The 26,268-nt window shown below is 32.5% G+C and overlaps 8 protein-coding genes across 8 annotated transcripts; 5 read left to right on the forward strand and 3 right to left on the reverse strand.

Annotated features, from left to right (window-relative positions):
* Positions 1-854: 854 nt before the first annotated feature.
* On the forward strand, positions 855-1,921 carry EIN_296890 (Wiskott-Aldrich syndrome protein, putative; the record flags this gene model as incomplete). The annotated part of the gene is made up of 2 exons (XM_004185667.1): positions 855-1,241; positions 1,487-1,921. The coding sequence occupies 2 exons, from the start codon at positions 855-857 to the stop codon at positions 1,919-1,921; spliced, it is 822 nt and encodes a 273-aa protein (XP_004185715.1).
* A 373-nt stretch (positions 1,922-2,294) lies between these two features.
* Positions 2,295-5,795, forward strand: EIN_296900 (cell division control protein 15 , CDC15, putative; the record flags this gene model as incomplete). The annotated part of the gene is made up of 1 exon (XM_004185668.1): positions 2,295-5,795. The coding sequence occupies one exon, from the start codon at positions 2,295-2,297 to the stop codon at positions 5,793-5,795; it is 3,501 nt and encodes a 1,166-aa protein (XP_004185716.1).
* Positions 5,796-6,260: 465 nt separating this feature from the next.
* Positions 6,261-7,172, forward strand: EIN_296910 (hypothetical protein; the record flags this gene model as incomplete). Its single annotated transcript, XM_004185669.1, has 1 exon — positions 6,261-7,172. The coding sequence occupies one exon, from the start codon at positions 6,261-6,263 to the stop codon at positions 7,170-7,172; it is 912 nt and encodes a 303-aa protein (XP_004185717.1).
* Positions 7,173-8,190: 1,018 nt separating this feature from the next.
* EIN_296920 (28 kDa ribonucleoprotein, putative) lies at positions 8,191-9,138 on the forward strand (the record flags this gene model as incomplete). The annotated part of the gene is made up of 1 exon (XM_004185670.1): positions 8,191-9,138. The coding sequence occupies one exon, from the start codon at positions 8,191-8,193 to the stop codon at positions 9,136-9,138; it is 948 nt and encodes a 315-aa protein (XP_004185718.1).
* Positions 9,139-9,569: 431 nt separating this feature from the next.
* Positions 9,570-11,387, forward strand: EIN_296930 (hypothetical protein; the record flags this gene model as incomplete). Its single annotated transcript, XM_004185671.1, has 1 exon — positions 9,570-11,387. The coding sequence occupies one exon, from the start codon at positions 9,570-9,572 to the stop codon at positions 11,385-11,387; it is 1,818 nt and encodes a 605-aa protein (XP_004185719.1).
* A 126-nt stretch (positions 11,388-11,513) lies between these two features.
* On the reverse strand, positions 11,514-13,130 carry EIN_296940 (polyadenylate-binding protein, cytoplasmic and nuclear, putative; the record flags this gene model as incomplete). The annotated part of the gene is made up of 1 exon (XM_004185672.1): positions 11,514-13,130. One exon carries the CDS (start codon positions 13,128-13,130, stop codon positions 11,514-11,516), a length of 1,617 nt encoding a protein of 538 aa, XP_004185720.1.
* Positions 13,131-23,702: 10,572 nt separating this feature from the next.
* On the reverse strand, positions 23,703-25,043 carry EIN_296950 (hypothetical protein; the record flags this gene model as incomplete). The annotated part of the gene is made up of 1 exon (XM_004185673.1): positions 23,703-25,043. The coding sequence occupies one exon, from the start codon at positions 25,041-25,043 to the stop codon at positions 23,703-23,705; it is 1,341 nt and encodes a 446-aa protein (XP_004185721.1).
* Positions 25,044-25,178: 135 nt separating this feature from the next.
* Positions 25,179-25,880, reverse strand: EIN_296960 (hypothetical protein; the record flags this gene model as incomplete). The annotated part of the gene is made up of 1 exon (XM_004185674.1): positions 25,179-25,880. One exon carries the CDS (start codon positions 25,878-25,880, stop codon positions 25,179-25,181), a length of 702 nt encoding a protein of 233 aa, XP_004185722.1.
* Between the last annotated feature and the right edge of the window lie 388 nt (positions 25,881-26,268).

A 26,268-nucleotide genomic window follows, 5' to 3' on the forward strand; every position in this document is an offset into this window, starting at 1 on the left:
TAAAAATAATCTTTTCATCTCATCTAGTCATATCTTCCCATTTTTACATCTTGGATTGCTTACTATTTTAAAATAATTCAATTATTAATTTATTCTAGTTGTTTACATAATATGGATTTATAGGTTTTTAATTGAACAAAACCTATCATTTATATATTGTGACATATTTTCAATATTTAATGTATTGTACTATAAATAAATTGGTGTTTTTTTGGAAGTATAATTTATTAGATCGTAACGATCAAAATGAAAAATCAAAAACTTTTTTGTTTTATTTTTTATAGATTAAAATTTATCATTATTTATAACATATAAAAACTAAAAATATATAATATTTTTTTCATTTAAAAATAATATAGTTGTAATTTATTATAAATTTAAGTATTTATTAACTATATATGTCATACATCAATTTAATTATAATATGGTAAAAAACTTTGAAAAAATTTTCAGTTTTTATTATTTTTCAAATAATCGTATGGTTTTAATTGTTAAAAAACATATTAAAAACAAAAAAAGAAAAACACCGAAAATCAAAAAAACGCAGAAAGAAAACAGAAAAAGTCTGTTTTTTTTGTTGTTTTTTTGGTTGGCAAACAGACTTTTTCTATGGCGAGTTATTTGGATAGTAAAAAAAAACATTTAAAAACCATTAAATATTGAATAAAAAAATGAAAAAAAATAATATCACTAATAAAATTGAATTAAACGATAGAATATGTCTCATAAAGGGCTTGTTTTTTTCCCAAAATAGTTTTCAAGAAAACGAGAAAGTAGTTTAAAATGATTAGAGGAGTGATTTGATTAAATAGACCAGAGAGGAATTCAGAGATAAGAAAGAACTTCAAAGTCAAATGAGCTTTCTGAAAAAATTAGGACAGCCCAAAGAGGATTATTCCAATATGGTCATTTCGGAACCGTCGGGGTTTAAACAAATGCATCATGTGGGTGTTGGAAGTGATGGCCAAGTCAACTTAGACTCAATTCCTCCAGAGTGGAAAGACACACTTAGACGCGCAGGTGTAAAACGACGAGAATTAGAAAATGCAGACCAATCGACTCGAGACCAAATATTTTCTATGCTTTCTGAAAACGACAAAAATGCTTCAGCGCCGCCACCACCTCCACCAAGCAGAGGAGGATGTCCACCACCACCTCCTGGTAGAAGACCCGGACCTCCAACATCATCATCGGGTATGCAAGTTCCTTCTAAAAGACCCCCACCGCCACCTAAAAAGAAAGTTTGTTTTTCAGGTAATATTTGGTTTCTATTTTGAACGTCTTAATATTGTAATTTAAAAATAACATGCAACACTTCAATGAAAACATCCATCGAATACCGAAAAGCGACACAAACAGAACGTTGCATGTATCCAAATGCATTGAGGTACTCATGTATTCTGATGTATCGAATAATTGCGTACATATGACTCCATTTTATAATTGTTGTAAGTAAATTTTAAAAGAAAGAAACTAACCGTATTAGTTACCACCGCCTCCACCAAACAAAAACGCACCAGGAACACCTGCACACCAAAACGTGCCTCCACCAGTCCCAAGAAAACAAGGCCCCCCTATACCAGCTCCAAGAACAAATGGCCCACCAGCTCCACCCCCACCGAGACATGGAGGGGCTGCTGTCTTACCTCCTCCTGGGTTGGTGCCACCTCCTCCAGGAATTCTTCCTCCATCAGAAGCAAATGCACCTGCTTTGCCACCACCACGTGGACCATCGTTGGCAGATCAACTTAAACAAGGGAAGTCGTCGTTAACTGCCGCAAAAGTAACAGAGGAAAAAACACCACCGCCACACGAAGAAAATATAGTCGATGCACTTAGAAGTGTAATGGCAAAAAGAAGAGAAGATATTAACGTCGATGAAGAGGAAGAATCATCTGACGAGGATGGGTGGAGCAATTAGTGTTGTTGTGTCATTTACTTTTTAATGTGTTCGTTGTTTCATTTCTTACGCATCAATAATTCTCACATTCTTCATTGTTTTTAATTTGCTCACATTTGCTTGACAAACATTTTTTTCCTTTTCATTGTTCTATAAAGGGGCAGTATAAATATTATAAATTGAAATTGGGGAATTACGTTTAAAAACAAAGTTAAAAAGATGTATTATAATTAATAATATCGAGTATGTAAAATGATAAAAATAGTGAAAGTTTAAATAAATGAAAAATAAAATTAGTGAAAAAAAAGAAAAGACAGAAAAAAGCAGTATTCGAAAGCGACGAACTTTTTTAAAAAGTTCGTCTCCAAAAGGTTAGAAAGAACTGTAAAAATGTATGTCAGAGAAAGTAGAAGGGAAAGAAGAGGAAAAGAAAGACGAATACACGTTTGATGGGATAGAAACGGTTGCTACAATGGAGTACGATGAAGTTTATGACAACAAGCCAGTGGCTGAAAGAAAAAAGTTGCCAGCTCGAAAACACAAAAAAGGAAAGAAAAAGAAAAAAGCCAAAATAACAGGAGAGGAGGGCACCACAGATGAACACTTGGATGTTGCAAAGGAAAAAACGAATGAAACCAAAACTTCAAAAGTCGAAGAAAAGAGTGAAAGTTCAAATAAAAGTTTAAAACCTTCACAATTGTTGCAGAAAACTGAAAGCGCCGAAAGACTTGAAAACACACAAAAACCAGAAAAAGGCGAAAAGGAAGGAAGAAAAAGTGAAGGGAGTTGTGTTGGACAAGAAGGGAAACAACAATCACCACAACATACAAATGTGGTAAAAGACAAAAATGCATTTAAAGTTCGTGAGGAAATGAAGAAAAAGGAGAATGCAAAATTACGAACAGAAATAGAAACACATAAAGATGTTGGAGAGAATCCAATGACAAGTAAAAAACTCACAGCAGTGACAGACAACGAGAAGTTGATATTTAACATTGCGAATAGTATTGGATGTGGGGCTTATGGTGAAGTGTTTGTTGGGATGAATGCCGACTCCGGTGAATTTGTAGCCATCAAACAAATGAAAATTACACGCAAAAGTGTTATGAATGAAGTGATGGAAGAAATTCGATTATTAAAAAAATTGAAACACAAACATATTGTGCGATACATCACTTCAACGGAGAGTTATGGGTCATTGTATATTGTGATGGAATACATGGAATCGGGGTCACTTCTTAATATCATCAAAAAGTTTAACAAACTGAATGAAGCGCTCTCTGCAAAGTACGTGTATCAAATTCTTGATGGACTTTCGTTCATCCACGAACAGGGTATCGTCCACCGGGATATTAAAGCTGCTAATATTCTGGTCGCAAAAGATGGAAGTGTCAAAATTGCGGATTTTGGTGTCTCTGTGCAGACAGACAACACACGAAACGGGAACGAAGACGTGGTTGGAACACCAAATTGGATGAGTCCCGAAATTATCATGTTGCAGGGAACAACAGTGAAGGCTGATATTTGGGCACTTGGTTGTACCGTACTTGAACTGATCACGGGAAACCCCCCATATTATGACTTGCCTCCAGCTGCCGCATTACACAAAATTGTTTCCGATGAGATTCCACCAATTCCGAATGAGATATCATACTTATTGAGAGACTTCTTATTACAATGTTTCCAGAAGAATCCACTTGCAAGAGCATCTTCAACATCATTACAAAGCCATAAATGGTTTGTTGAGAATGGACTAATTGTTGAGAAGAAGAAACGACCTGGAATGGTTAGAATGAATTCTCAAATGAATATGGATGGTGCAGAGTCTCCAAGGAAGAACGCAATAAAAAGAATTAAAGCAGAGAATGTCAGCGGAGAGAAAGACGAGTGGGGAGAATCTTTTGATATGGGGGTCACGTGGAGTCCTGTAGTTGAAAAGAAGAAAGAGCTAATTCGTTCTGGGTCAACTGTTGGATTGGACGAAATAGATGTCATGAAAAACACGAAAGATGAACAACAAGTTGCTTTTATTAAAATGATGGATGACGCGACTAAGTTAATTCATTACGGAGGAAAGGAGAACATTCAGAAGTTAATGGGAGTGATGGTGAAGTTATGTGAAATGTGTGCGGACTTGTCTTTTAAGAATATTGCAAGTTGTGTGTATACCGTTGGTGTGTTTCCGCCATTGAGTGTTGTTGAGAGAGAAGAGTTTAATTATAACCTCCCACTCAAACTCACTGCATTTCAAGTGATTAATAAAATTATAGAAAAGGAAGGAAATATAAGGAAGAACATTGTGATGTGTGGGTGTGCAACACTTATTGAGTTTTCTAAGAATCATGTGAAGTATAACGACCCTTATCTGAATGAGATTGTCAAGTTTGTGTATAACATGTTAGTTGGAGAGGATGCAAGAGAGTTTTTTAGTGCTGGTGGACTATCGTTGGTTAGTGTGTTGCTTGGGATGAAGTATGATGAAAGGCAGAAAGGGAACATTAAGAAAGTGCTTGAAGGACTTGTGAAGTTTATTGAACGACAAAATGATGTGGTCATGAAAATAGGGTTTTGCTCAAGAAACGTGATTTCGCTGTTGTTGATTAAAGACAAAGTAATAGAAGGACTCCTTCAAATGTCGATTCAAAGTTTTATAGCAAAGAATTATGGAATATGTGGTATATGCACCAAAGTGATTAATCAAATGCTGGAATTTGTTGTGAGGAATGGAACACAAGTGAAATATGAATTTTGCCAGAGAATTGTATCGAGTAAGATACTGGAAACGATAACACAAAACATGCACATGGCTGTTTTAGACGAAGGTAAAGACAAACAAGAATATACACAAGAGGAAGCATTGTTCCAGATTTGTAAAACATGTAAAAATGTGATGGTAGACTCGGACAAAGACTGTCTCCCAAAACTCCTTGAGAGTAAAATTGTATTGTTTCTCTTTAAAGTACTCTTCAGATGTGATTCAGTGTACTCATCGTCTAAGAAACAAGAAAAATTAGAAGAGTTTATGAAAAAAGGTATTTACAACCCTTTACAATGTTTAAAAATTGTTTGTGTGTCGTGTGACTTTGGAGTCAGGGTGTGCCAAGAGTTGTGTTCGATGCCAAGTACTTTCACATTACTTTGCGATTTGTGTGAGGCTGCGAAAAGTTTTGAAAAGATAGAGAATGATGTGTTGGACTTAATATTTGTCATCTCGAAAAACCTCGTCAAGCAACAGGGAAATACCGATTTGATCAATTCTGACGCAATGGCGTTTATTTTGAGTAAATTGAGTAAGAAAGGACTTCGCCCCGGTGTGTTTGCAGCAATTAGTGGGATGTATTTATCGAACACGAAATGGGGAATGAAAACGTTAAGTGATATAAAGAATATAGTGTATTTGACTATGATGTTGAACCAGACGGATTATTCGAATGGGGAATGCGCTTCAGAATTAAACGAATTTTCCAAATTGTTAAATGAAACCCCAGAACTGGTTACTGTGTTGACAAAGACACAATTTATATATGGAGTAGTCGTGTTGATGGCACAAATTGACTTTGAATTAATGGAAACCAAAATGAACTTTGCGAAGTTAGTGAAATTGCTCATACTCAATTGCAAAAACAAAGACAATATAATGATGAAGCAAGACACAATTAATATACTTAAAGAATCGTTCAGAGACAGTCAATCTGAAAAGAAAGATTTGTTGTCGGACACAATTGCGGACTGCCTTGAACTGTTACTCATCAGACAAAACGATGGCGAAGAAAAAGGAAAGGGGAGAAAGACGTTGAGAGACACATCAAAAGAAAAAACACCACCCCCTTCAAAGACATCAAAAACACCAAAAATAAAGCCAAGCGTGTTCTCTTTTTCCTTTGGTAAAAAATGAAAATGTTGTGTTGTTCAATTTGTATTTGTTTGATAATAGCAAAACAGATAATTTAATTCAATTAATACCATTTTGAAATACACCAAATTGTTGGAAAAACAAAAACCGGTATTTTGAACGTCAAAATGAATTCAAGATACAAAATTTTTGAAAAACTTTATTAAATAAATAATAATAATTTTACTAATAAAACCAATTTTTATTGTTGATATTCTTCCCCAAAAAACCAATGAATATTTAATTTATTTTGAGGTTTTGTAATGAAAAAATGGGTCATTCAGTTTGTTGTGGATAAGAAATAATAAAAAAATTAATAAATATTAATTTAATTATAATAAAAATAAACCATTTGACAATTATGTGCCAAATCATTAATTTATAGACTTCAAAAAGATAATAGAACTTAAATAGATGAAAAATAGAGTTCTTTGTCTTTATATGGTGTAACTCAAACTTGAATATCAAATGAGCTATTTCGCCCCACAACCACAACAAGGAGGAGCATCGTGCGAAAGTATGGCGATCCATATGAACTTAATTGGAGGCCACGGTCTGAAAAAGATGGACATTCGGTCAAGTGATCCTTATTGCATAGTCACCGTTGGTATTGAGCAGAGAAAAAGTCGAACAGTCATGAAAAACTTGAATCCACAGTGGAACGAAAGTTATGATTTCCCTTATGTTATTCCAGGCTCTGAGGCAAAGTTTGTGGTTATGGACTATGACAAAAATTCCAAAGACGACCAAATGGGTGTTGGGTCTTGCAAGTTAGAGTGTCTTCCGATTGGTCAAACAGTCACTAAAGATGTACAACTTAACACCAAAGGTTCTATCACTTTTTCATATTCAGTCACTTCAGTCAAAGGAGGAAAAGCTCCACAACAAAATCAGTGTGGACAATACCCACCACAACAGGGCGGGTATGGACAATATCTTCCTCAGCAAGGACAACAACAAGGCGGGTATGCACAACAAGGTGCATACCCAGGTTATCCTCCACAAGGACAACAACAAGGATATCCTCCACAACAAGGCGCTTATCCCCCTCAACAGGGAGCCTATGGACAACCACCACAACCAGCATATCCACAACAAGGATATCCTCCTCAACAGGGTGGACAAAATTATCCACCCCAGCAGCAACAAGGCGCTTATCCGGGATATCCCCCTCAACAAGGATATGGACAACAACCCCAAGGACAACCAGCATATTCACAACAAGGATATCCCCCTCAACAGGGTGGGTACGGACAATATCCTCCACAACAAGGCTATGGACAACAACAAGGGTATCCTCCTGTACAAGGTGGGTACGGACAACAGTATGGATATCCACCGCAACAGGGAGCTTACCCACCACAACAACCTTCAAAATAACTGGTGAAGATGTGTTTTTTGTTTTGGTTCAAAAACCAAAAGGAGAGACTTGTTTTTGATTTGTTAATGGTATTTTGATCATTGAAAATTCAACATTTATTATAAAAATAAATAAATAAAATTTTTTAACTGTAAAGAAGACAATAAACTGAAAAATAAAAAACAATAAATGGAAGTTGAAGAGGAGGATATTGTGTTGGAGCTGCCTGATGGGTGTGATGTCACTGATGAGTTTGAGACAGTCGAAACCGAGTCGGAACACCCAATTATAAAAATTGGTGGGAAATATTATGAAGCAGTTTTAAAAGAAGAGGGAACGAGTGGAATTGTGTTCTATAACGATGGCACATTGAATTCGATGGCAAATCAGAAGTTTGTCTGCGTTCCAATCGAACAACATCAACAATTTTCGCAGTGATTAAGTATAGCTTTTTGTAGTTTATTTATTGTTTTGATTTTATAAGGTAAATTGAATCACATTTTTGGTGTGAATGTTATTAAAAAGATAAAATGATTACTGATATAAGAAGTAGTTTCGGTTATAACAATGATTCTAATATAATAAACAAATGTTTTGTTTTTGAATGTTACTTGTTAAAAATAGTAACAATATTTAAATTATACATATATTATTCCATTTAATGTAGTTGACCTGCAGGGTTTGTCAAATTGATAAAACAAATAACGAGGATAATTCATGCAAAAATATGGGAATATGGCAAAGGTAGTTAAACACTATAAAGGACAGTGTTTCCCAAAAAAACGGGTTCGTTAAATAACTCGAGAAGATTCGAATGAGTGCCGATCAAAGCCAAAAACAACAAAGAAACAAATGCCGAGAAGCTGGGAAGGTTTTCCTAAATAGTCTTTTTTGATATATAAAAGTGGTAAAATATATCAAACAGTATGAATCATAAAAAACATTTGAGAAATATGAAAAAAAATAAGAAGAGGGTGATTTGTGGTTAACATTGTTTTTAGAACATTGAAAAAAAGAAAAGAAACTTGTAAAGAAGAGATGACGAAATTGTACGTAGGGAATTTGAGCTACAGCACAACGGAGGACAGTCTTAAGACTCACTTTGAGTCGTTTGGGAAGATCAAAGAGTGCCACCTCATCACATTCAGAGGATACTCAAAAGGATTTGCCTTTGTTGAGTACGAAAACACAGACGACGCTAAAAAGGCAATTTCGTCGAACGGTGTAGAATTTGATGGAAGAAAGTTGAGAGTCGAATTCGTCAAAGAGAAAACTGAAGAGAAGAGAGAGCCACGCGCCCCAAGAGCATACCGCGAACAAAGACCACAGAGAGAACAAAGACCACAAGGTGAGGAGAACAGAGCGAGAGGCTATCGACCACACAGACGTGCGCCAAGAAGATACCAACATGACGAGAAACGTGTCGAAAGCGACACAGAGATTTTCGTGAGAAATTTGGGGATGGAAGTCAACGACGAACAATTGAAAAAAATGTTCGAGGCTTTTAATGTTGTTTCAGCACATGTCGCGACTTTCAAGTACAGAGGAAAAACTGAGTCGAAGGGATTCGGTTTTGTTGAAGTGAAAAGCAAAGAAGACCAAAAGGCTGCCATCGAAAAGTTGAACAACACAAAACAAGGCGAAAAAGAAATTGCTTTAGCCCCCGCTTTCAAACCAATCGAGAAGAAGAAAGAAGAGAAAACACCAGAAGATCTTTCTGATGTCTCCGTCTTTGTGAGAAGTTTGTCTTATGATGTGCAGGAAAGTGACTTAAAGACCCTTTTCGAGGGATTCGACATTGTTTCCGCAAGAATTGCATCGTATAGATTCAACGGAAAGGTCATTTCAAAAGGTTTTGCCTTTGTTGAACTTAAGACCCCAGAACAACAAAAGGCTGCTATTGAAAAGCTCAACGGAAAGACCCTCCTCAACAAGCCTGTCGTGTTGACCAAGGCCTACAAGCAAAAACAAACAAATAAAGCCTAATTTGCTATTTTTTGTGCTTTTTTTGCGGGATTCATTGTTAGGGTTTAGTACTCCAAAATTGTAGTTTTAATAAAGTAATAATTAATTTTATAATTATAAAATATTAATAATATGAGTTATATGTTAAATTTTTAGTAATTTTTACTGTCAAAAAAATAATGGTTTGTGTGAATAAAATTTTTATTGAATAACAAATTATTATTTGTTATTTGATAATAACAAATTAAAAATAGAATAGAAAGAAGTACAATTTATAATAAAGTATAGTTTGTTGTTGTGGATGAATAAAACAAATAAACTTAGAAGTTGAAATGACAATGTCAAACCGAATTGTTCAAAATATTGAAATTAGTGCAGACACATTCAACGAGACAATAAAGACTTGCACAAACTGCGACCGGACATTTGACACGGTTTTTAAAATGTGTGAAATGGAAAAGGACTTTACGAAAGAGGAATATTATAACAAATTGAAGGCATCCCAAGAAAGGTGCACGGAAGCCATCGAAAAGTGTGGTAAGTTGATTAGCGAATTGGAGAGAAGCGCGTACTGTGCTCGAGACTTAATGAAAGGGTATGAAAGCAAATTATATCAATTGAGAAAACAAGAGTTAGAGACTCAAGAGTCGAAAACAGTAATTCAAAAAAAGCGGTTCAACAACGAATTAAAGGTTAACACACAACGGAAGAAGTTGATGTCCAAAGTTAATACACTTAAAGAAGAGAAGCACAAAAGTGTTCCCATTCAATTGTTGCAAGAAGAACCACAAGAAACTATCGATAACACTTTTTTCACTGAGTTGGACACTTTGAGTGAAAAAAATATGAACAATGGAGACGATAATGAAAATATAGACGAAAGGCCAATAAATATGAAAGAAAAGAAAGGAGAGAAAGATGAAGAGATGGCAAATTTTAAAGCAGATGTGTTTAAAACGCCATTTTCTGCACAAGAAGAAGACGCGATCTGCCAATGGACGAACCTCGCAATGTCAGACATCATATATGACAGTGCATCGAGTCAGAAAGAAAAGTCTGTTGTTACCCAACTTCTTTTGAAAAAGAAAGACCTTGTCTTTTTATTGGAAGATTCTCATCAAAATAGATTTGGTGGGTATCTCCACAAGGAAGTCTCAGTAGTTCATAAGCCACTCAGCGACAAAAAAGCGTTTTTGTTTTCCTTATTCTCAAATGGGAGAATAGAGGGGATGGAAAAATTTGAGATTGGTCAGAAGTACAACTGTTGCTTTAGACTTCCCAACAAAAGCAGTAAAATTCTTTTTAAGTTTGGTGAAAAGGGAGATTTGGTCGTCAAGTTTGATGGTGAAAATTCGTTTTGTCAACAGCTTTCGTTTAATTTCAATGGCAAAGAAAACGTGTTATGTGGGTCAACATATCCCAAGACGTTTACAACAAAAAGAATTGTTGTTGTTCAGATGAAACCAAAAGATGATGCAGAAGAGGTGAAAACGGTTGTGCCAATTGAACAAATCGAACTCAAACAAATCAAAGACGCAAATGAAACAAAAGCGAAAAGTGATGAAGAAGATGGTCAAACAGTCCGCCTTAGCACCGAAAAACTTCACAAAGAGTTAGTGAATGAATTTCTTTCCCAGTCGGTTGATTTTTCGATGACTGGCAGATTAGGGGAGTTTTTCAAGGTTTTTACTAATACAAAGGAAGACGTTTTTCACACAGTATCACCGACGGTATTACCAAACCTCACATCAGAAGAGATAACCACGTTATGTGGGTGGCTGAAGACAACGCGACCTAGCAAAGTTATCTATGACAGTTCAGACAAAACACTTGGTGACAGGTGGGTTGAAGAAACTATCTCCTTAAAAGCATTTGTTGTGCTTTTGGTAGATAAGGAAAACAACAAGTTTGGGGGGGTTGTGTCGCGTCAAATTCCGCGGAGAGGAACATGGGTTTCAGACAAGAACTCGTTTTTGTTCTCTTTTGAATCGAATGGACGAATGAATAAACCGCGGATGTTTCCGATCAAGCGAGAGAGCTCAGCAAAGGCTTTTTATGTCTCTGAAGAGTACGACGACTTAAGACTTGTTTTTGGGGAATTTGGTGATTTGTTTCTTAAAGAAACTGCAGAAGGGAAGTACATGTGCTCTTGCAAACAGCGCTCTTACGAATTTATTGGCGCATCAAATGCATTGTGTGGGTTGATGTTTCCTCGGGATGTGGAGATTCGCATGTTTCAATTCATCCAACTCGACGATATACTTGATTGATTATTTTATTCATTCGTGTGTACAGGAAACCAATTCTTTTCAATTGATTACTTGTAAAAAAACAACGAAATATTGTATTGCAAATCCATTGGATTTTTGAAACCAAAGATGCCCACAAAAGGTGAATTAATTGGCGTCAGCACCTTTAATAGATTTCTCAATTTCCATGACAACTTCCTTCAAGTGATCCTTTGCATTATCAGACATTTCTTTGAGTTGGCCATATGGGACTGATTCGAGAAGAATACCAGTAATTCTCCCAACAGTTTCTTCGTCCGAGAACATATGAAGATCGTCGATGAATGAATAAAGTGCTTCTCCAAGATCGTTCTTCATTTCATCGGTAACTTGTTCTTGTGGTTTAGGAACTGGCTTGCTGATTGGTTCTTCTTGATATTCTTCCTTCTTTGGAACTGGGCGGCTCCTTGGTTCGTTGTTTGATTTTTGTTGACGAGTCTTCTTTGTGTTCCCTGGATTTATTCTTTGTCTTTGTTGCTGACCTTGTGGTGGATACATACCTGGCAAGCCATAAGGTTGCATGTTCTGACTCATAAAGTTCATCATTTGATTGAAAAAAGCATAGTTCATTGGGTAGTTGTTTAATATCTGGTATGCTGACGATCGTTCCTGTCTGGTTTTGAACTTGTAAACACTCCATCCAAGCTCCTTGCCGATTTTGTCTGCCTTATCATACCCTTCTTGTGAAGTGAAGCAAACATAGGCGACATCAGTTGGGGATTTGTTGAAGTACTTAATTCTGATAGAGTAAATCTCACCACAATCGGCAAAAGCGCTTCTGATCTCGGCATCAGAAGTTGAGTGCTCGGAGTCGTTCGATGTCTTGACATACATATTGAACTCTTTGTACTTTCCTTTAATAGAAGCCATGATCTCATTATTCTTTAATTGGTATTCTCTCTTACGCTCTTTTTTGCTCATATAATAAACAACCTTAATTTCACCCTGCCCAAGGACGTTGTTCTTTGGAGCAGTTAAAGCCTTCTGAGCATCTTCTTCATTCTCAAAATCAACAAATCCCATGGCAGTTGGGTATTCATCTTTTGATGCAAACAAGACTTGGAATTTATTGTCAGGATTCTTTCTGAGTGGTCCGAACGTTTCGAAGTATTTAACGAATTGTTCTTCATTGACGCTCTTATCGATGTTTGAGACGTACAAGTTGGTCTTCTTGTTCTTCGTCTGTTTTTCAAACTTTGCAACGATGAAATTGTCCTCCCCAATTTTTGCCTTGATTTCAGCAGCATTTTCAACAGCCTTAAGTGCAGCTTCAATAGTTCTGTACTTGACATATCCAAATCCATTTGATGCACCATTCTCATTGACAGACAACTTAACTGAAATGATTTCACCAAAAGTCATAAAGACGTCTTGCATCTCTTTCTGACTGACAGTCTTCTTGATGTTTTTGACAAACAAATTGGTCTGTGTCTCTGTTCTTTGCTTGAAATCTTTCAACGACCAAAACATGTTGACTGGCTTCCCATCAATCAATGCCCCGTTCATCGTCTCTATCGCTTTCTTGGCTGCTTCGTGGGTGTTCATATTGACATAAGCAATAGCAGTGTCGTAATGCTCGTTACGGCTGACGTGGACTGAAGCAACCTGCGACTCAAACTTGGCACTGATCTCTTTGTACAACAGAGATTCAGTCACGTTTTTGGTCAGACCGCTCACGAAGACAGTCTTGTTCTCGTCAAAGTCTGGAAATAATGTGGTGGCCATTTGGAAGCAAAGAATGAATTTTAAAAAAAGTAGGGCTTGGAAAGTCGGGGGTTTTTCTCTTTTTTTTTGCAGGTTCTTTTTTGTATGGTTTAATGTAGTTTTTTTGTATAATATTAAATATTATAAAATTTAAAAAATATAATTTAATTTTTTTTTTCGCTTTAGTTTATAGTTCTAAAAAATAGTTATCGATTAGGCTTCGCACTAGTATTGGACAAAATCGGGTGTTTGCTCAAAACTTATAAACTGCCACGTCAGGGGATTCTTTGCTCCAAATTTAGAAGGTAATTTGAAGTGAAGAAATTGTAAAACGAAATGAAAATAAAACAGGGTTAAGTCATATAGTAAAACAAATAGTATATTGTTACTATATATATATAGTTAAATCGTGGTTTTTTAACTTATTATTATTAAAACAATTGATTAGTATAATCAATAATAAATTATAATTGTTATAAAAATAGTATTATTATATAATAAATTAATATAATCTACATTTTAATCATGGTTAGAAAAAAACGAGTGTCTTCTCAAAAGTTTTGTCACGTAAAAAAAAGACAAAACTCAAGTAGACAAATGCAACGTCATCAAAAAAACAATGACCCAAAAAATTTGCCGAAAGAAAAAAAAAGTTTGGAATAGTGTAGTCGAAACAGATTCCGGAATCGGCTTTTCTTGAAACATTTGGGAAATATTTTTGATTCCCGAATCAGAAGTTTCAGGAATCAATAAAAAAATATTTGGGGAATTTTATTTTTTTATCAAATTCCCGAACCGATTCCGGAATCAAAAAATATTCGGGAATATTTTTAACCTCGGTTCGGGAACATCCTGATTCCCAAACTTAAAATTGGTGTGTTCCCGAACCAATAAGTTCCCGAATACACAAGTTCCCGAACTTCATAAAAAATATTCCCAAACTTTTGATTCCGGAACATGGCGGTTCCCGAACCGATTCCGGAATCACCAGTATTATATTAAAAATTTATTAATAAGCAAACTAAAAAAATAACAACTTTGTTTTAATATTAAAATTGATAGATTTGTATAATAATATCTTTGTAAGTGTTTTATCCATTTGTATCACTATTAGGGTGCGCAACCGTGAGAGTAAATTTTCATTTTTATGAAATCTTTTTTTGTCATTGTAAAAAATAGTGAAATATGTCAATTTATTTTTATATCAATAGAAATAAGCAAAAAAATGAAAAATCTGTCTTTATATTGAAACGTGTGAACATTATTTGATTAAAAGTAAATAAACTTTTTATTTGTCCCAAAAGTTGATAAAAAACAAATAATACAGTGGGAGGAAATAAGGGGATGCTAGAAAAAGGAGGATGCTCGCAACTATTGGTTATTTTTTGTACAAAAAATAAAATGTTCAAAAAATGTATATTCTTAACACTTCTAAAAGATTAATTGATTTACTGTATTTTTATTTTTATAACAAAAAAAATTAAACCACAACATTTTTTTGTTGAACAATCGACTGTTCATATCTTTCATTTTGATTGATTCTTATTTATTAATTTTTAAATGTATATTGATGTTGACTTGACGAATGACAACTCTACCAAGACGTTATAAGTTATATGTTTAATGTTTATTTTCAATACTATCATAACCATATAGGACAATGAATTAATAATTATGTGTATTTAATTAAGCAGACATAAAAAACTATACGTTGTAATGCTAAATAAAAAGTAGTTAAAATAAAACAAGTTTAAACAATCATTTAGTCTGTAGCCAACACACAACACCATTCCACAATGGAAACAGTGTGAATTTATATTTTGGAATGATTTGGAGAAGTAAGCTTAAACATCAACCTGTATTTTAAAACCATACTTCCACTTACAAACAAATAATATTTTATAAGTTTGTAGAAGCGTCAATTGAGTTCTTTTACTTCCGTCGTTCTAATGAAATACTATCATTTTCTTCCACTTTCTCTGTTCTATGTGTTAGTTGATGTGGATGTATAATTGAATATATATTTCATCAATAAAATAGACTCAACACTTAAATAATCTCTTTAAAAGCACAAACGGGTGATATTGTTATTCAATTTGATAATAACAGTTCTGAGTTTCAACTTCATTTATTAGTTTGTTAAAACATTTAAATAAAATATAGTAAATATTTAGTATTAATTTTCGACCCGCATCCCACTTATATTACTATTTATATAATTACTATAAATTTTAATATAAATAATCATTCAAATAATTAATAAAATGAAAAACACCAAAAAAAATTTATATTTAGATTAGCATCCCCCTTTTTCTCAGCATCCCACTTTTTCCTCCTAATGTAATTAGAAACAACTTTTTTGATATTTTGTATTTATTATAAGACAAATTAGAACGATTCATAAAATAAGATAACAAAAGAAATTTTTGTTATATAACTTAATAGATAAAAAATTTGACAGCAAATTATATAATTTGGTATAAACAACACATTGTTTTTTTCATTTCCAAATAAATTATAAAAATCGAAAAATACAACACAAGCAACATAATAATGAAATTAAAATAGGTACTTACAAACATTAAAACGTTGTTTAATAACGCTATATGAACTGTGTTGTCATAAACATGATAGACATAAAAAAGAATGAATTGACAATTGATTTTTAAATAAAATGATATGAGTGATTTGTATTTTATTGTAAATAAAGACGACTTTGACATTCTATTCATTTAAGTAATTGAAAAACAAAGACGATAAGTTTTCATTTCAAAAAAACCAGGTTGAATATGTAAATAAATAATAAAAACAAAGATGATTAATTGTTGAAATGTAAATAAAAAGATTGTTACATCAATCTCTGTATGTTTCAACAACTTACGGCCACAAGAAACTGATGATGTTTTGTTTTTGTGGGTATTAATGTGTATATAATTATCAATGAGCCAAAAAATAAACAAGAAAGTTACAGAGATATTTATAATTATTATCAAGTAAAGAAATTTGGTGTTGTTTATTTGCTATCAATAACATTGTATTATAATGTAGATAAAATATAATATGACACATGTTTATGTGGTTATCACTTCAACAATAAAACGTTTATTTATATCATTGAAAACATTTATTAAAAAATAATAATAATCATGAAAAATGCAAAATAATTGTCAAACAACTTATAATATCATGTGAATGATCAAACAGAACGTCTATATATAAAATTCTAAAACAAAAGTAAGAAACAATGTCATTTAATTGTCTTTTTAACTCAATTGTAATTGTGTTGTAGTTTAACAAGTACTGTTTTACCAAATACTGTTTTTACTTAAATTTTGGCTTGTTTTCTTTTGTTTTTAAATGTCAACAATAATGGAAAGTATTATTGTTGTCATAATATAAAGTCAATATAACAATTATATGAAATTGTTGAAAACATTGAAATGATATAATTTATTCGTGGTGGTAAAAAAGCGCAAATATTGGATTTTTAATTAAAAGGTTAAATAATTTTAACATTAAAGTTTTAAAGTAAAAATGTAATTGTTAAAACTAAAATGCATTATAACAAAAAAAAATTTTTTTTGGTTCATTTTTTTAGCTTTGATTTTTTGGTTGTTATGGCAGATCTTTTTAATAAAATCTCAGATCTCGAGATTTTGAAGATCACGATTAGTTGTAAAAATAAAACAATTAAAGCAAAGTATTTTTTGTGTTAAAAAACGGGCAAACAGCAAATATTTTGTCAACGGTTGCGCACCCTAATCACTATTCAACAAGAAATCAATTATTATATTATATTGGATATAATTATGTAAGTTTTAATTCTGTGTTAAAATTGTTCATTGCAATAATAATTATTTTTTGTTTTAATTTATAATCAGTGTTATTACATGTATTTACATTACAAAAAAATATGTTGTATTATTGTTGTTTATTTTAATGAGAATTTAGTAATTTACAAAGTAACATTTTAATCAAATGCTGTAATACCATTATAAAAAGTTTTTTTAAATAAAGTTTTTTACTATTCTTAATAATAATTTTCAATGTAGTTGAAATACATTATTTTATTTTTATTGTAGATAACTTTAAAAATCCAACTTTACTTGATAAAAATCATCATAAAATAATCATCATTTGTATATATTTACAGATGGACAAAAAACATAATCATTTTCAATTACTTCGACTTGATTTTCTTGATTTCAATTATATTAATATAATTAAATGTACTGTACTGTTAACTATGAATGCTGAATCAGGGTCTATCACGTGACAAAAGTGTTTTTTCTTTGTTATTTGCCACGTCACCAAAGTGGGCTTGAATTTATGTTCATTTAGTTTTTTTAGATCTAGCGGCGAGCTTAAAGCCGACTTTTGTAAATGAAAAAACTTAGAAACAGATAGTTATTTGAATCAATACTAAGCCAATTAATGGGAAAACAAGCTAATTCAATTCTTAAATATCGGTTTATATTTTATTACTGCTGTGATTGCCATAATTAACACAAAAATTGTGACAAATGCAGCATAGTTTTACACATCAAACCGATAGTTACAAATAACATTTTAATAACACAAATAATAATGAAATAACAATCTATTAAATAATTATATTTTTATTAATAATATGTAATAAAATAAACCTATTCAACTTATAATAAAACCAAAAAGCCATTAATTAATAATTAAAAATGCTATTAAAAAATTAATAATAATAGAGAAAGGTTTATTTTCATATTTATATTTAACGTTACTAACTAAATATTTATATTTAAAAACTATATTAAATAATAATAATCAAACTCAAAAACTCAAAAATATTTGTTAATTATTAAATTTATTATATAACAAATAATATCAATACTATTGTTTTAAACTATACAAATCTAAACAATGTATTAATAATTAATTAAATTGTTTAGTACATGATTTATATTTATAACTATAAACTTATAGTTTAAATAATTATATATTTATAGTTAATGTGTAATGAACATTTAAATATTAGGATAGCTATGTCTACAAAATCGGGCATTTTATTTAGAAACTTCGATAAATCAAAAGCAGTTATAGGACAAAAAATAAATTACTCTTAATAAAAATAATCAACCAAATATATAACTTAAAATATCAATAAAAATAGTTAAAAGACACACATATTGAAATATAGTTTATTTACCCAAAAATGATAGGTATTAAATACATCATTTATCGGGATAGATAACATTTAAATAACATAAATACAAATACAAAAAACATAACAATTTGAAAAACAAAATTTCTAAAACATTAACATATTTTTGTAATGACAATTTTTTAAAATACCATTTGAATTTCAAAATAGAATTAATATTAAAGACCTTTTAAAAACAACCCAAATATAACAAATCACAACAAATTAAAACCATCCAACGATGACAAATAAATCAAAACATATTCAAAATTTACAATAATAATTGTCAAAACGTGATACACACAACACAAATTATAACAAAATCAACTTTGCCATGAAACAAATCAAAGTTAACAATCATATTTTTTTCACGCCAAAAAATTAAAAACGTTCGTGAGTAGAATTAATTCAGTCTTTTTTAACATCAATTTTGTATAGATTTGAACTGTTTTGGTTTTTTGATTGCAACAAACCGATTTGACAAAAAAATACTAAAACATCAATTTATATAGTTTAGTTTTTAGTAAAATTTACCAAAAATGAAATTATATATTATATAAAAAAAATTCTAACACTTTTACTATATTAATTGAATTAAATAAATTATACTATTATAATTATAAACAATTAAATAATAAACTAATACATTAAAAATGATTTAGCTTCGTGATACAAGTTTATATATTCATTGGGTATGGTTGTTTTGTAAGCCTTGTGTATGAGTTCATTCTTGCATTTCCCTGTTTGTCTTTGAGAATTGATTCACCCTATTCCAATTAATGTTGTCTAGGAACCTTTCTCCTCTTCAGTCCTTAGATATTTTTTTCCTCTTCTAAGTATTTGCTACTTCCACCAAGATCTGTAATCAAGTCTGTTTCAATAGAAATTACTTCTCTACCTTTATCACTCACGTATTGTCGACACCATGCATTTCCGTACTCCTCGTGTGCCTCAGCCTCCACAAGGATACAGCATCACTCTCTCTCATTATAATACCTTCCATTTTCAGGGCTTATCCATTCGATTGGTGAGTTGTTACACACTCCTTAGCGATTTCCAACTTCCATGGCCATCAACCTGGATTTAATGTGAATGAACCTCTTTTATGGTTCTCCTCATGCAAGACTTGGATACTTTATCTGTATGTTCGGTTCATCCCGCATCGCCAGTCCTGCTTACCAGACTTGGCCGATTTGAAGTCCCATATGCTCACTCCTAATAAATTAGTATATTTTTGAATCTCTCGACTATTCATAGTTTGTTAAAATGTTGAAAAGTCAAGCTCTCCATTACATCCAATCATTATCTTTACCAATCTTCACTACTTTCTCACTTCAACCTTCCTAAGGGAATATTCAGGTGGAACCAGCTACTAGATAGTTCGATTAGTCTTTCGCCCCTATACTCATATATTGCAAGTAATTTGCACGTTAACACTCCTAAGTCTATCCACCAAAGTTTCCTTTGGCTTTAAACACCACAAGCATAGTTCAACATCTTTCGGGTCCCAACAGTTTAACTCTAGCCTTTCCTAAATGACTCCTGCCATATATTTAGTCCTTCGTTTTAGCTTTTATCTGGGTTTTCTTCCCTTCCTCTCCTCGTGGAAAAATTGAAAACGTTTCTCCAAGAGGCATAATTATTTCAACTGTTAATCTTTGCCAAATATTTTTACAGATCATCTATTTATATTGTGTTTTTTCATTGTATTTTTGGTTTGTTTCATTTTATATTTATAAAATGGATTTTTTTAATTTAAAATAAAATAAATATTTGGTCAAAAAATAAGAAGCAAATATTGTTTATATTTTTATAAAAATGAAAAACATATTTTTTGAAACACAAAGTTAATATTTAATACACAAAACAAAGATTGTTTTTAACACTTAAAATAAACTTAGTTTTTAATATACAAATTTTATTTTAGTCTTAATTCTACAAACTATTTATTATGGTAATGTAACTATTGTTATTAATTCATTTTCTCTTCAAAAATTAAGTAAAACATTACTGTTTTATCAATAAAAATATTTTATAATCCACAACAAAACGGTGTTATTATTTTATGAAAAACACTCTATTTAAGAGGGATAACTTAATTTTATCAAATGCCATCACAAATTAAAAATACTTTAAAAAGCCCGTTTGTTGGTATTTTTATGTTCAAATTAAATACAATTGTGCAAAAAGAATTATCGATTGACAATGAAAACGAACCCGTTTTGGGATTTGAAATTTATATTTAGTCAAATAAAGCATCAAAAATTTAATTAATAATCAATTAAAATAAATTATAATAAAACCATCCTTTTGTCTTCCTATTTAACTAAAAACAACATCATTTTTCAAATTAATCTTTTTTAAGCATCTTTTCATCTTAATAAACTGGTAAAAGGTTATATCTTTTTAAGTAAAATATATATATTTTCCGTGCTATTTGTTCATTTGTGGTAAAAGAGAATTATTTTTATCTTGTTATTACAAAAATATTTTTTACCAATTTATCGACTATATAACTGTGGAACTATTTCCAAAATAAATATCATGACCCAAATATGTTTTTTATCATTAATATACAACAAAAAACGCATTTCTGAACTAAAAATAAATTCATGTTTTTATCAAATTACTAGATATATATTACATATTATATTATAACCCATTATAATACATAATAATATTTTATTATGTATATTATACATAATAATATAATATATTTTATTCAAATAAAGAAAAAAATGGACACGGGGAAGAAGGATGGGAATATAGGGGAAATAGGTAATTTGTGAGATGGGGACGTCCTCCCACTATTAAGGATGTTTTCCTGTGTATAAAATTATCCTTTTTGTTGTGTCTATGGTGTTTTTAAAACTATATAACGAGTTATATTTTTATTATTAATTTACTATCAAAAATTATAATTATTTCCAAAAATACATTTCATCATGGATAAACACAAAACAACAAGTACTTTTGTTACAAATTAATAGTTAAAAAACCAATTCAAATTTAAATTAGTTTTTTGGGTCACTTCGAATAACTTTGCAAAGATAAGTGAATCACATTAGTCGACCTCTTCTATCTTTGATCCCTTTGTGTCACTCTTCTTTGCACCCCATTGTTGTGCACCAGACATGTTACCAGTTTTATTCTGTCGATATCTGTATGAAGATTGGCTTGATCTTCGCCTCAGCTTCCTTCTGTTTCTGTGTGTATTCATTATTTGATGCCGATTGGTTCTTGTCGAGCCAGTCGAGTGTCTCCTTGATAATTGCTTCAATTGCCGCCTTGTCATCTGGTGAGAGCTTTGTTGCAATTTGCTCGTTGAGTGTGTTTTTCATCGAGTAGCAGAAGTTCTCAAGTCCATTCTTCGCCTCGACAAGCTCCTTCATCTTGTCGTCCTCTGCCTTAAACTTCTCTGCGTCTATAACCATCTTGTTGATTGGTACCTTTGAGAGTCTTTCCTTGTCGTTAGTGATTGTGATCTTGTCCTTCTTTCCCGTTGTCTTGTCTTCAGTTGAGACATTCAGAATCCCATTTGTATCAATGTCAAATGTGACTTCAACTATGGGACTCCACGTGCTCTTGTGATTGATGTGTAGAAGTCGATGCCTTCATACAACTGGTCGACTTCGATGTTTGCTGTTGCTGCCGATGACAGTGTTCGCTTTGCCCTTTCACACGATGTTCTGAGTCTTCTGACTGCTCGTGCATTGCCTGAAATGTCTTTCTTGTACTTTCTCTTGAATTTGGCAATGAAGTGGTTGACCATTTTGTCATCAAAGCCTTCGCCATCAAGGTGTGTGTTGCCGTTTGTTGCCTTCACTTCAAAGACGCCATCATCAATAGCAAGAAGTGAGACATCAAATGTTCCACCACCAAGATCAAAGATCAAGACGTTCTTTTCTCTCTCCGTCTTCTTGTCAAGTCCATATGCTATTGCGGCTGCTGTTGGCTCATTGATGATTCTGAGCACATTGATGCATGCAATTGTGTCTGCTTCCTTTGTTGCCTGTTGCTGTGAATCGTTAAAATAGGCTGAACATGTGATGACTGCGTTGTTGACTTTCCCACCAACAAACACCTCTGCTGTCTCCTTCATCTTCGTCAACACCATCGAACTGATCTCCTCTGGTGTGAACTTCTTAGTCTCTCCCTTGTACTCAACCTGAATCAATGGCTTGTCATTGCCATCGTTGACGACAGTGAACGACCAGTGCTTCATATCCTCTTGAATTGCTGGATCACTGAAGCGTCTTCCAATCAGTCTCTTTGCATCAAAGACTGTATTCTTCACATTCATAGCAATCTGGTTCTTTGCTGCATCGCCAATCAGCCTCTCGCTATCTGTGAAGGCAACACATGATGACTTGTTCTGTTGCCCTGATCATTTGCAATTTCATAAAAATGGATTTCGCATGCCTTTTAACTATAGTATCTTTATCTCTCCAATAGTCACTAATGCATCATTCAATGCTATCAAACACTCTGCATTTGTTTTCCCTACTTCACCTTTAACACCAACAATCACAACCAAATGAGTTGCGTGGATGACTAACAAGAGGTGATGGTATACTATTACAAAAGTACATAAAATCTGTCTAACAATTTTTGACAGACACTTTCTTCCCAAATTTCTTCTCCACCTACAACAAGAACTTGAATATAGCAGCCGCAAACTTCTTCTCTGTTCGGTTATTGATCATAGATCTTAGTTGAGACTATCAGTAACAAGTCTCCTTCAGTTTCAAACGACTTGACATAAATCTCTTTTAAATGGGTTATCATTGTAAGACATATTTTTCTCAAAAAGTAAACCTGCTTGATTTGATAAATACGTTTGATTTTAAATTATAGTTTTCATAATATAATTAAATTTATTATAAATTAGATCTTGAAAATTAAATTATAATTATTTAGTATATTATATAATTAACAATAATTATTGTATAATTAATTACCCATAATATTAAAATATGTATATATTTATTAATTTAAAGTATAATTTTATTTAAATTAGAGGGTGAGGTTTAGAAAAAAGATGTCGGTTGATTCCTTAATCATTCCAATAGCCCTCCTTCCTGCCCGTTCACGGTGATGGGTGGGTCGTTTTATACTTTTATTTGATATTGTTGAAAATGAATTTTAATATAGTAAACCCCCTTCCCGAAATATTACGGTTTTTAAGACTGTTTTATCAATAAAAAACCAACCCGAAATATTTGAGCTTTTTTGACTGTTTTATATATAAAAATATTCATTTAAACAAATCGAATTAAAAAATGGTAATTAGTTTTTCAGAGCATCCCCAACATCCATGTAAGCAACTTTCTTTTCAACGCTCATGTTTGCTCTATCAAGTTGTCCAATTTTATTAAAAGATCTTTCAACTGGGCAAGTGGTTGGACTCTTAGCATTCATTTTTTTTTCACAAGATTGAATAAACATGGGAATTGATTCTTTTCTTCTTGAGTCATCGAAGCAAACAAGGTGTTCAAAGTTAGTTTTTTGGCTGGGCAACTTTTTAAGAAATCTTCTGCTTCTTTTTTGAATAAAGCCCTTATGTGCTTTCTGTGTTGAATGGCGTTTGCTCTCTTTTCTTTAACAATTTCACTACTGCTGCAATCTTCAGCGATATCTGTTGCTTCTGTTTGATCCGTACTTGTTAATCTCACTTGTTTAACAAGAGTACGTATTGCCTCAGTAGCATCAGCCCTTTCTTCCCCTTCCAACCCGTTTGCAATTTCTTCGACTTTTTCAATGTTGGCACAGTACCAATCTTGAAACTTTGTAAATTCTGCTTTCAATTCTTGGTCATCACTTTCCTCGAATGATTTTGCATCAAAGTTGTTGTAAATTTTGATGTTTATTACCAATTCTTTTCCTTTGAGTTTTCTTTGTAATTTCCCGAAATTTGCCATATTCGTTCCTTTGACCTGGTTCTCCTTCAACAATCCAGCATCGAAGAGGTCTTCTTTGGTCATTTTTCTTGAAGGAATTGCAAACCTCAAAATCATCGCGTCACTCAACTTAAGGAGCAGGTGAATTGAATACTTTTTCAATATGAATTTTTCGTTGTCGTCAAGATCTTCAGTGTATTTCATTTTTTCTAAATAATCGGTTAACACTACTTTTCGTCTGAGCTCGAAGATATTTGAAATTAAATCTTCAACACGTTGATAGGCCACGGGGTATAGTAAATTGGCGGTCTGTAGCCAATCGTTAATAATCTTCAACTTACTGAGCACTATTTGAGTGAAGAACATACACGCAACAAACAATTTGCAGTTGACATTACACTCACCCACAATGTTGCGAGGTCCAAAAGGCTTTTGGTATTGTTCTCTTTCACTGTAAAATTCTTGAAGTGAAGGCAGATTTTCAAACATATTATCAAGAATTAATACTGTTTGGAGCCACCTTGTTTCGGATCGTTGAACCAATTTGAGAACTGCACCTTTGATATGATTTTTGGCACAGAATTGATCCCATGCTGTTCTTGTTGTCTGAACTGTTAACCCGTCCAAGAAACTTTCAATAGCCAGCCCCCATTGTGATCCAAAACACTTTTCAGTCACTTTATTTGTTCTGTGTGAAAAGCAGTAGTTTGAATCAAATCCGTTCAGCCCGTCTCTCTCTTTAATTTTAGCCAGAAGTTTTCCAGAGAGTCCACCATTTCGTATCGGAACATAAGCTCCATCAAAACAAGCACCAATGCATTTAATGAGGTCAGCATCCATCAATTCCAATATTTTCATTATCCAACTTAGCCACCCCGCAGCATCTGTTTTGCCGTCATAGTTTTCAATTTTGATTCTCTTTTCAACAAATGATCCATCTGAAAACACAAATCTTACAAAGAGCGAAAAGTATTCAACCCCACTATACATTGCTTAATCCGCCACTGGTGTATAATAGTCACACTGCTTAAAGATGAGTTGTAGGTCATATCTGGATTTTTTCGAAATCAACTCAAATCTCCGTTGCATAGTTGAAGAACTGAGAGCGGTGTTAACGACTTTTTTAGGAACATTGGACATGAGCAAAATTATGGATATCAATTTTGACATGGCATCAATTTGATTATTTGTCAACCCACACGCTCCCATCATCAATGCAGCCATCATCGTTATAAAGCTGCCTCTTTTATTTCCAGCATCATTTGTTGTTGAATAACTGTCAACATTTTTACCAAGTCTTCTTTGAACTTCTTTGTTTGTTTCTTGTGCGATGTACTCGGCGGAGTATTTATTCTCTGGTTTGAGGAGCTCTTTAATGTGTTTCATTTTTTCCAATTGTTCGATCTTAAACACAGTGAATTTTATTTCTTCTTTGGTCGAATCGTTGGTATTCTGAGATTCGTTCTCGGTAGCCTGGCTATAATCAACATTAATTGAATTTTCATTTTGAATTGTTCGAGGAGTTGGAATAAAATTTGTAATAGCAGTCGTTTTCGATAAAGTTCCAGAGTCCACAATACCAGTTGAATTTATTGAAACAACATCTTCACAATTAATAATAGGAACATCAAAACTTTTACTGATATTGTCGAGTGCTTCTTGTGTTGACTCGCTGTGTAAAACAGAAATATTCATTTGGAAATTTTGATAATCGATGAGTGGAAGAACACGAACAGTTTCTTCCAATCCTTTCAATAAATATTTCTTGACGTCTTCAAATGTAGTGTAACTTGTTTGTCTCAATTGTGACTCAAGTTCATTCCTCACTTTCAATAAATCGGCACCTCTATAAATATTTGGCGAGAGGTCTATTTCATTATCAGTCAAACCACTTGACTTATTTTTTTCTTCTTCGACAAGCTGACTATTGAGCGCAATCAAATTAAATTTGTCGAAATTGTCATCTAAAAATTTAAAATTGTGAACACTTTTAAATTTGTATGTTTCTTCGGGTTTTGCTTCCAAAGAGTGTTTCATGTATTTACGTCTATTAAACATTTTTCCACAGAAAATACAAAAATGG

Source organism: Entamoeba invadens, assembly GCF_000330505.1.
Source record: "Entamoeba invadens IP1 unplaced genomic scaffold scaff_1105074725273, whole genome shotgun sequence".
NCBI lineage: Eukaryota > Evosea > Mastigamoebida > Endamoebidae > Entamoeba > Entamoeba invadens.